Genomic DNA, 11328 nt, shown 5'->3' with positions numbered 1-11328 from the left:
AACCATACTGTTGCCATAATTCTTCCCTTTCTTCTCCCTCTGCAGAACCTCAAGCCGGAGGGAATGCTCTTCACGCTGTTGTTGGTGTTGCTCCTCCTCCCATTCCAGCTGTTTCCGCCGCTGCTCTTCTTCCCATTCCAGCTGCCTCTGATGAGCTCTTTCCTCTCCCTTTTCTCTGCAGCCTCATCCTCCTTAAGCATTTGACTAGCAACAAACTCAGCAACTTGCTCCCTGGGAACCTCTAACTCGGCAGCGAAACTGCGCCACCGTGAAATACGATCCTGCCTCCTTTCAGCCATGACGCTAAGCTTGCAGCCAGAACGAAGTTCCATGCAATCAATGAATGACCAATATCATACACTAAAGAATGAAGTAATGTACAAATGTAAACTAACTGGTAACTTACAGATCCAAGTCCACTCCAAACACCTACAGCTACCTGTCAATTCATTACGATAATGTAATTAAGATTGGGAGATGGGAGTGAGTAGTGAACGAGGAGAGTGGCCAGTGACAAAAATGAATTCAGATACTACTATCCAAGAAAGGATCCTGGCAGGCTCGCCAATTGTCGCGTGCAACTTTTCAAACTAAAGTTATGGCCAACTCTCTCACGCTCTCTCACCTTTATCCAAACAAAAGCCTCGAATAAACAGATACAAAACATTTGCTCCAAATACTTTAACAAAAAATCAGACACGATACAATACTTAATTAGACACCACAAAGAAAAGAGTCTGTTCGTTTTCCTCTTTCACATGAGGAACACCCACAATTTTCCCTTCGTCACCCTCTTCTGTGACAGTTTGTCCGTTTCCCAGTAATACTCAGCTTAGGTGGGGGGGGGGGGGGGGGGGGGGGGAGATAGAAACTGGCACTACACAGTTCGTAGTTCTGGAAGGTGGACTCTGGTGTTGGCTTGGGGAAACACGTCCACCAGCGACGCTCGAGCTCCCCAGGCGGAAGACGGCCGCTCAAACAGCGGTGATGAAGTCGGGTCTCCACACAGGAAGAATGGAGTTCCCTAGACAAAAACCTAGAATCTGCGGCTAAGTTCTAGTGAATTATCCACGATTTTGTTAGGATTCCGCCGCCGCCCACCATCTCGGGCGGAAGGGGAATCACAATAGCACTACGTTACATTATGGACAGTGACTCATTCACTCCCCTTAAATCCTATCATGGTTTACTGGCAAAGCAATCTGAACAAACTGAATGGTTTTTCAGTCTTTCTACGAAATATTAATTCCCGAAGTAGTTTACAAATCCACGGAAAATAATCTCACAAACAAATGTAGGCTAGACTTTACTTCACTGTTTCCACATTCAGAACTGGGAGAAATAGTAATTCTAGCACATTAAACAGAATACATGAGGTAATTTGAAACTGTAAATTTAGAGTGAAAGTAATACTGAATTAGAGAATAAACACTCAAGCAAAAAACCACGTATCAGTTTCAAGCAAACTGGTAACGTTCCAGACTAGGAAATAACTGTCCAAGACGAAAATGAGACTAAGCACATGTAACGTCAGACAGTAAAAATTCAGGTAACAAACACATGAAGAGCAAAAGCGACTAATACAGATACGTATATTTTCGGACGGCTGTACAACAAATACTACAAACTGTAAGATCATTTTATCAATGCAACGACTAAGATAAATGAATGAATACCTCAACGGTTTCTGAGATCCGGCCAAAATACCGGCTGAGCGTCTCTCTCCATAGGACCCTACACTTGACCTGGCCGAGTGTCCTGCTCCACTGACTAATGGTGCTGGTTTTCCAAAAGGAGAAAACTTTCTATAACTCACAAATTAGAAATATGCACGTCATGTTTTCTAGTGCAACACGTGCATTCCATACACTTCCTTAGCTACATGGAGCACGCGGAAGAGCTACAAGGAGAGGGGTCAACCAAAAGTGGCAGCGTTCACACACACGCACGCACAACCCTCCTTGTCCGTGACAACACCCCCCTGATTGAGCACAGACATCTGTCTGCACGGCTACAAAGGGGAAACAATTATTCCACAGATGCCCGACTCAAATAGTCGGCACCAACATTCAGTCTGCCAGGGATCACTCGAACTGTGAAGGAGTAAGACTGTAAGAGCAAACTCCACCTCAGCAGCCTTTGGTTCGCAACTTTTGCTGTCTGCAAGTACCGCAGAGGTTGATAATCAGTCTCGAGCACAAACTGCTGACCATACAAAAACTGCTGGAATTTGTCTGTAGCCCACACTACTGCTAAGCACTCCTTCTCAATCGTAGAGTAGTGACTTTCAGTTCCAGACAATTTCCTGCTGGCAAACGCGACAGGGTGTAGTACACCTTCCTTCTCCTGCAGGAGCACCGCCCCCAGACCACGGTCTGAGGCGTCAGTTCGTAAGACGAACTGGCAGGACAGATCTGGCAGTTGCAACACTGGCCTAGAAACCAGACGACCCTTCAAAGTTTTGAAGGCCCGATCGCACTCTGGAGTCCAAACGACGTTGTTGGGAGCACCTTTCCTGGTGAGGTCCGTCAGGGGAAGTGCTATGGCAGAGAAATTAGGGATAAACTTACGGTAGTAGCCTACCAGGCCCAAGAAGGCTCGCACTTGCGTCTTAGTCTCAGGAACTGGTGCTTTCATAACTTTCTCCACCTTGTCCGTTTCCGGCAGGATTTGACCGTGCCGTACAACATGTCCCAGAAAACTCAGTTCCTCGAACCCAATGTAGCACTTCTTTGGACGGACTGACAAATTTGCTTCCTCCAATCGCTGGAAAACTGCCTCTATAGCAGAGAGATGTTCTTCCCATGTTTCGGACGCAATCATGATGTCGTCCATGAAGTTATGTACATCTTTCATGCCTATGGGATCCAGCAAAGCTCTCATCATCCTTGAGAAAACTGCTGCTGCATTCTTCAAGCCGAAGGGCATCACAGTGAACTGGAACTGTCCACTGGGGGTAGTGAAAGCGGTCATAGGCCGGATGTCTTCTCTGACCGGAATTTGCCAGTAACCTTTGCTGAGGTCCCACTTGCTGAAGTACCGGGCTTTACCTAGAGAAGAGAAAAGATGCTCTACGTCAGGTAGAGATTCCGCATCAAAGACGGTGACGTTATTCAAACGTCGATAGTCAACGCAGAACCGGATCTTTCCGTCTTTCTTGCGTACGAGAACTACCGGCGCATTATAGGGAGATGCAGCAGGCTCTATCACCCCAAGCGTCTTCATGGTCTCTACCTCTTGCTTGACGATCTCCACTTTGGCGTGGGGCAAAGGGTACTGTTTTACTCGCACCGGCTTTGCTGTCTCTACGGTCATGTCAAACTCTGCCAAGTTCGTCTTCAACGGTACATCCGTGATGACCTTCTCATGCCGACGAGCAATTGTCAAAACTTCCTCTTTCTGTTTGTCATTCAGACCTGGTCCAAAGTTCAAGTCAGCTATTGTTTCCTCAGCCACCAGACTGGGCACAGGCAACTCCCTGTCAGCGACAGAAGTTGGTTCAGTCTCCTCTATGACAGCAACAGCCACCATCGGAACTTCACAAGAAACAGAGTCCGCCTGTCTTTCCACATACCTCTTCAACAGATTCGCATGGTACAATTTGTCCTGTCCTCCCATGCGAATCTTATAGTCAGCTTCTCCCTTCCTCTCCAATACCTCAAAGGGACCCTGCCAGCACAGCTGTAATTTGTTATGTCTCTGGGGCAAAAGCAGCAGTACCTTGTCACCAGGGGAGAACGCACGATTCTGAGACTTCCTGTTAAAAACCTCAGCATGTCTCTGACAAGCTGCAGCCAAATTCCTGCGTGCCAACTCACAGGTTTCCTCGATACGGTTCCTCAAGTCTACTACGTACTCTGCAGTAGTGCGAACTTCTTCAGAAGTATGTTCATCTGTCCACAGCTGGCGCAAGACAGACAAAGGCCCTCGTACTGTTCTTCCGTACAGGAGTTCAAATGGTGAGAACCCCAAACTCTCCTGAGTCGCTTCCCGGTAAGCAAAGAGCAGTGCAGGGATATACCGATCCCATTGCTTTGGTTTCTCCTGAGTAAGCTTCCGCAACGCAGTCTTCAGAACGCCGTTGTACCGCTCTACCAGCCCATTTCCTTGAGCATGGTAAGGAGTTGTTGCCAACCCACGGATGGACAACAATCTCTCCATCTGCTTCATTACATCGCTCATGAACTGGGTTCCGCGATCAGTTAAAATCTCAGACGGCACTCCAACTCGAGTCCAGACCTCCCACAGTGCTTCAGCAACCGTGGTAGCTTCAACGGTCTTAAGAGGAACGGCCTCAGGGTACCGGGTGGCGTAATCCACAACCACCAAGATATAGCGGTTCCCTGACCCTGACGCAGGAGTAATCGGCCCAACAAGGTCAACTGCTACCCGCTCAAAAGGAGTGTCGATCAGAGGCATCTTCCCAAGAGGTACCCTCTGAGGTTTTGGAGAGACTTTCTGGCATTGGTCACAGGACGAAACAAATCGGCGAACGTCCGCACACATACCAGGCCAGAAAAACTGTTTCCAAATCCTGTCCAGAGTCTTCTTTCCTCCTTGATGACCCCCCATAGGCGGTTCATGAGCCAGTTTCATTACTCCCTGTCTAAGCTGTGCGGGGACCACAACTTGACTGTACTCAGTCTTCGCCTGACGGTACTCACGGTACAGAATACCCTTCCTCCACCTGAAGGACACCTCGCCTGTACGACCAGAAACCCTAACGTCTCTACGATCGGCTGCCTCCCGCAAAGACTTCAATCCAGGATCACCTTTCTGTAGTTCCTTCAACTGCTCTGGCGTCACGGTCTCGAGACCTGGAGATGCCACCCGCAAAGTAGAAGGTCGCCTCTTCTCTGCTGCCTGAGCACGAGTGACTACAGAGATATCCTTGGGTGTACCATACACTGGCAGAACTTTTCGGTCTTCCAACCGAGCATGATTCCCAACTATGAAATCAACCACTGGAGTCTCCATAACTACAGCTTCAACCTGACCTGTGAAAAACGGACTCTCTATCCTAACCACAGCAATAGGATAGTGCCGCTTGATGTCTTTCTCGGCCATTGAAACCTCAAGTTGCCTGCCGGTAAGATGACAATCAGATATGAGGGACTTCTTCACGACACAGACATGAGACCCTGTATCACGCAGTCCTAGTACTGCCTTGCCTTCGACCACGACCAGACACCATGTTTTATGTGACGCACAATTTGTGTGACATCTTCTGAAGGGTTCTTCTTCTTCTTGATGTAATGCCCACAATCATCAGGTTGATTATTTTGGCATACAAAAATATATTGGAGCTCGACACAGTTAATGGTGGTCACACACCTTCCACCTCAAACATAAAATCCTGAAACTTTACACAGTTAATGGTGGTCACACATCTTACCTCCTCGTTTTTGCGATTGCTGCTGAACGGCGGGGACTGGTTCACGATGCTGTGTGAGGAGGAAAGGTGTGATGACCAATTAACGGTGTAGGATTTCCATGTGAGGAGGAAAGGTGTGATCACCATTAACTTCGTGAATTTCTGTTATTTTCCATGTGAGGAGGTAAGATGTGTGACCACCTTTAACTGTGTGAAGTTCCAGGATTTTATATTTGAGGTGGAAGGTGTGTGATCACTATTAACTGTGTTATGCTCCAGTATATTCTACACAAGGTAGAAGGTGTGTAATCACCATTAGCTGTGTGAAGTTCCAGTACATTCTATGTGAGGAGGAAGGTGTGTGATCACCATTAACTGTATGAAGTTCCAGTATATTCTATTTGAGGAGGAAAGGTGTGTGATCACCATTAACTGTATGAAGTTCCAGTATATTCTATGTGAGGTGGAAGGTGTGTGATCACCATTAACTGTGTGAAGTTCCAGTATATTCTATTTGAGGAGGAAAGGTGTGTTATCACCATTAACTTTGTGCTTTTCCATTATTTTCTATGTGAGGAGGTAAGATGTGTGACCACCATTAACTATGTGAAGTTCCAGGATTTTATATTTGAGGTGGAAGGTGTGTGATCACCATTAACTGTGTTAAGCTCCAGTATATTCTATATGAGGTGGAAGGTGTATGATCACCATTAACTGTGTTATGTTCTAATATATTCTATATGAGGTAGAAGGTGTGTGATCACCATTAACTGTGTTATGTTCCAGTATATTCTATGTGAGGTGGAAGGTGTGTGATCACCATTAACTGTGTGAAGTTCCAGTATGTTCTATGTGAGGTGGAAGGTGTGTGATCACCATTAACTGTGTGAAGTTCCAGTATATTCTATATGAGGTAGAAGGTGTGTGATCACCATTAACTGTGTGAAGTTCCAGTATATTCTATGTGAGGTGGAAAGGTGTGTGATCACCATCAACTGTGTGAAGTTCCAGTATATTTGATGTGAGGTGGAAGGTGTGTGTGACCATGAACTGTGTTAAACACCAGTATTTCATATGTGAGGTGAAACAGTTGTAAATACTGTGTAAAATTTTATTAGTTAAAAAAGAGTGAATTTCAAGTTCTGTGAAGACTGAGGAATGAGATTGTGAACGTGTGTTTGTATGTTTGAGCATAATTAGTGAATAATGTGAATTGAGCATAATTAGTGAATAATGTGAATTGAACATAATTAGTGAATAATGTGAATTGAACATAATTAGTGAATAATGTGAATTGAACACGTGAACTTCTGACACTGTCCGTTGGTGTTTGCATTCACGTTCATGGTATTAATATTTTCTTTCTTTTTTCTGATCACTATAGTTCAAAGGCTGGTTTATGTGTCTTCCATAATGGCCACATTTAGATATATATATATTTTCCCGAACTTTCAACGAAGTCAGAACTATGTGTAGCTCTGTGTGTGTGTGTGTGTGTGTGTGTGTGTGTGTGTGTGTGTGTGTTAGAGAACCCTCCCACCTCCACACATCAACACCAGCACCATGCCGTGGAGAGGATGGCTAAGAATGAAGACGATCTTCCACGCCGCGCTGTGGATCACGTGCGGTGTACTGCTGGGGAAGAACCTCCCTCACTACCCCAGATCCCTCACGCTCCCCACCCTCACCCATGCTCTCCGCCAGTCTGAAAGGCCTGCCGGCAGCACCACCACACCCCCAAGCCGCCCCCTGCAAGCCATCTGTTCCGCCTGTTCTCAAAGCGTCCTGTCTACCAACAGCTTATCTGACGTCAGCCCTGCAACAACCCACAGTGCCCAGCTCTCCTCAGCCTCACTTCCAGAATGTCCGTGTGTGCCGCCCAACTTAGGTAAGTACCGTCGTCGAAGAAAAAAAAGAAATGGTGGCGCACTGTTTTGCGTCGTGACAAAAATAGCCTCCCTTCCTCTTCCCAAAACAGCCTCCCTACCCTGCCTCTTCCTTGTCTTCAGTTTCTCCAGTTTTAGAGTTATACATGCGTGTGAATGACTAGTGCGAAAGCGCCTTGATTTGTCTCTGCACAAGATTCAGCGCTATATAAATACCATTATTATTATTATTGCAACTTTAAAAAGGAAAAAAGAGGGGTGGGGGGAGGTTCCTTGTTCACCCCAATTCAAACACTCGTGTGTAGTTGAGTCAAATATTTATGACATTTCAAACATTTCAAATGGACTGCAATTTTGTCATAAAAATGGCCGAAGCATATTCTGTTCAGATTTTTTTTTTCTTCCTTAATTCGCAACAAAGATAAACATTTGATTCTACACAACAATACTTCACCGGATGTGACTGAGATTCTGTGCATCGTGAACGTTACAACCACATTTAACTGACCATAATCATGTGACCCTCCACTATGAAATTAGTCGCATTGCATCCGACTAACTTTGCCGCCTGCCGCAATTTTTGGCTGATGGGGGTCATGGTTGTTCATTTTCTGATTTTGACTTTACCTTAAACTCATATTGAAATATCGAGGCATAATTTGTTTTCGTTTGCCTTAAACGAGTGTTTAAAACACAGCTGATGGTGTGTACATCCCGAAAGAGCAGAATTCAAGTACCATCAGCCAGTTCAGACCAATATCGCTCCTGAATATCGAAGGAAAAATCTTCTCTGTCATGGCTGCAAGACAGACAAAATACCTCATAGAAAATGAGTACCTGGTTGTGTCAGTCCAGAAAGGCGGCATCCCAGGATTTCCTGGCTGTGTAGAACATGCCACAATGATTTGGGATGCAATAAGAAGAGCAAAGGCAGAGAAAAAGAACCTTGACGTGGTATGGCTGGATCTGACAAATGCGTACGGGTCAGTTCCTTACGAGATAGTCCAACTGGCTCTCGAGAATTACCATGTACCAACGAACATCAGGCAAATGCTGAAGAAATACTTTCATGGCTTCTAAATGTGGTTCACCATCAAGGAATACACGACAGATTGGATCAATCTGGAAGTGGGCATAACCATGAGCTGTGCAATTTCTTCAATCCTGTTTGTGCTGGCGATGGATGTGAACGAAGGGAACGGATCGAGCCGACCTCGGAAACGGATACGATACCTCCTTTGAAAGCCTTCATGGATGACACAACAGTCATTTCAACAAAAGAGGATGACACCCGTGAAATATTGAAGCGAGTGAACGAGCTAGTTGCCTCAGCCAGGATGAATTTCAAACCAAAGAAATCATGGAGCCTCTCAATGCATAAAGGAAAGATAGCTGAAACGGTCACATTCACTGTAACCAACTAAGCTATTCCAATGGTGTCAGATGAACCAGTCAGCTAAGATCTGCGTACGACCTGCTTCCCTCGAATGCCAACTTGGCGAAATGGGGGATAGCAGATGATCCTGCGTGCCCACTCTGCCGTGGCAAACAAACAGTGGAACATGTCCTCAGCTCATGCAAAGCGGCGTTGAGCCAAGGACGGTACACACGGAGGCACAACCAAGTGCTAAAAAATTGCGCACGTGGTGAGCACTGTCCAAGGAGCACCAACCCCACCAGAAGTTCCAGTAGAGTTCCACTCGGAAGAAGGCAATAAAGTCTGGCCAGGAACAGCATCAAAGTTTCCAAAGCATGGAACGTGGGCTGCTTGATGGTGCCAGAGATTGGGAATGCACAGTTGACCTACCAGAGGGGAAGAAACACCCGGAAATCATCAGCAAGAGCGGCATGAGACCTGACATGGTACTCCACTCCAAGGCAACAAAACTAGTGATTCTGATTGAGATCACTGTGCCATACGAAAGCAGAATGGAGGAAGCCCACATCTACAAGACCGAAAAGTATGCTAGTCTAGCCAGCAGCCTGGCTTACAAGCCAAAGTCCTCGCCATAGAGATTGGTGCAAGAGGGTTTGTAGGCGCATCTGCCTACAGCCTCATGAAACAGCTGTCAATATCTGGCAGAGAGAGGACATGGGTTCTCAAGGCAATGGCAAAAGAAGCAGAAAAGAGTTCCAGCTGGATCTGGTCGAGAAGGAATGAAAGTAAACTTCATATGGGTTAAATTTTCCCTACTCAAACTAGGCGTACGATGGCTCAGTGGTTAAAACGTCTGCCAGAAAAGGTTACTCAGTTCTGAAGTGGCGACCACCCTGGAGACGCGGGTTCGAAACAGCTGAGGATCAGGGGGGGTTAAAGGCGGCAATACAAGGGCATCCAGGAGTCATGACCTGGGCGCGGCCCGGCCCCCTTAGAGTGTAAGGAGTTCAGGGCCGAAACACTTGACTGAGGGGGGCTTCTTCTGTGAAGACCTTGTACTCTCCAGCACTCCCTAGAGTTTCTTATCACCCAAACCATCATTCTGATCGCCTTTGACTTCGCAACTGTCAACTTTGACATGCTCCTTTGTGTCATTCTCATTGGTCAGGTTTAAAATTACTCACCAATTATCACTTCCAATTCTACGTTTTAAAAAATGCGTCACTTGGGTGGAAGCCCCCGCTATCATTTGGCAGAGAGAGAGAGCGACAGAGATATCAAGTGACGAAATCAGCCAGTCAGCGCCTGGCTTCGAAAAAGATGAAGGCGCCAAACATGAAATGCGACAACACGAGATGTGCTTGCGATGGACACATTTTGTTATCAAATAATAAAAACACATTGACGGTGAGTAAAGGATGGAGATTTTTCCGATCTCCCAGGTGTACAGATGTGTGTTTACGCATGCAGAAGATCAAATGCGCACGTTAAAGATCCCGTAATTCATGTCAATGTACGGTGGGTTATGGAAACAAGAACATACCCGGCATGCTCCTCCCGAAAACTGAGTATGACAGCCTACATGGGGGAGGGGGGGGGAGGTAAAAACGGTCACGTGGGAGTCGCAGCCCACGAACGAAGGAGAAGGGGGAAGAGACAATTAGGGTTCAGTGGGGGGCGTGGGGGTGTCACAGGAGATAGCGGTTCATCTGGAGTGTTACTGAGTAGGAAGATCACGGGTTGGGTTGGTGACGGAAGCTTGGGAGGGAGTAGAGGAGAGGTTTAGGGGGAAATGTGAGGTTTAGAGAAGTGGATGTGGCTCAGGTTGATGGGAACGATTTTGTGTGCTGGGGAGCGGGGGGGGGGGGACGTTGTTTTTTCGGGGGGGGGTGGGGGGGTTGTTTTTTGTTTGTTTCTTTTTTTGTCACAACAGATTTCTCTGTGTGAAATCCCGGGTGCAGCATAATGTCCCATGCGTTTTAGCCTCGTTTTGAAATGTCCCCCTTACCCTGAAAATGTTACCCCTTTGTACCCCGTATCGTCCCCTTTGCCAAAAATGCCCCCCTCCCCTGGTTTTTATCACTTGAATAACTTTCACACATACCTATACGCGCGTGCGTGTATGCATACAGATACACATTTGCACGCTCCTCGGCCCCCCTCCCACACACACACTCACACACACACACACGTATGCACGCATCAGACGAAGGCAATTACACACACACACACACACGCGCACACGTGCGCGCTTGTAAAAATACTTGTTGTATTCATAAGCATGAACCCAATGCTTGTACGGCATACAACAGGATGTATACACTTATACACCGGCTTACATGCTGGCTTTAAACAAGAAAACAGACATGGACCCAGAAATATATAAACAGACTCATAGACACCCCCCGCCCCCCTCCACACACACTCACACACACCTCCTACACTTACAACTACACACGCAGACACACACACACACACGCACGCGCGCGCTCAAAGGGGACGTTACGGGATACATGGGAAGGACATTTTCTAGGTAACGGGGACATTTCAGAAAGAGGCTAAAACCCAAGAAAGGGGACATTTGGCCGCTAACAATGTCCGCAAGGGACATTATGAACGGTGAGAAAGTCCCCTGGGGACATTTCCAGCGGTCAGTTTGTCCCCCTGGGATGTTTCCAGGTGGGGGACAA

General features: G+C 46.7%; 2 protein-coding genes across 2 annotated transcripts in view; one reads left to right on the top strand and one right to left on the bottom strand.

The window, feature by feature from the left end:
• Positions 1–2129: 2129 nt before the first annotated feature.
• LOC143278199 (uncharacterized) lies at positions 2130–5067 on the bottom strand. The gene is made up of 2 exons (XM_076583241.1): positions 2300–5067; positions 2130–2160 (listed from the first exon to the last, which is right to left on the bottom strand). The coding sequence occupies exons 1-2, from the start codon at positions 5065–5067 to the stop codon at positions 2130–2132; spliced, it is 2799 nt and encodes a 932-aa protein (XP_076439356.1).
• Positions 5068–6961: 1894 nt separating this feature from the next.
• The window catches only part of LOC143278191 (beta-1,4-galactosyltransferase 4-like), a 35299-nt gene continuing 30932 nt past the window's right edge, over positions 6962–11328 (top strand). Inside the window, exon 1 of the mRNA XM_076583234.1 lies at positions 6962–7262. Within this exon, the coding sequence (XP_076439349.1) occupies positions 6962–7262 (301 nt within the window). The remainder of the gene's footprint in view (positions 7263–11328) is intronic.

Source organism: Babylonia areolata, chromosome 2 (genome assembly GCF_041734735.1).
Source record: "Babylonia areolata isolate BAREFJ2019XMU chromosome 2, ASM4173473v1, whole genome shotgun sequence".
NCBI classification, from domain to species: Eukaryota; Metazoa; Mollusca; class Gastropoda; order Neogastropoda; family Buccinidae; genus Babylonia; species Babylonia areolata.
The sequence above is the reverse complement of the archived record's forward strand: the minus strand, read 5'-3'. Positions and strand labels throughout refer to the sequence as shown.

Excerpts from the sequence above, each read along its gene's own strand:
- LOC143278199 (XM_076583241.1), bottom strand. The coding sequence starts at position 5,067 with ATGGCCGAGAAAGACATCAAGCGGCACTATCCTATTGCTGTGGTTAGG. Across the intron at positions 2,161-2,299 it reads GCGTTTGCCAGCAGGAAATT|ACAGCAAAAGTTGCGAACCA; the intron begins GTCTGGAACTGA and ends CGGTACTTGCAG.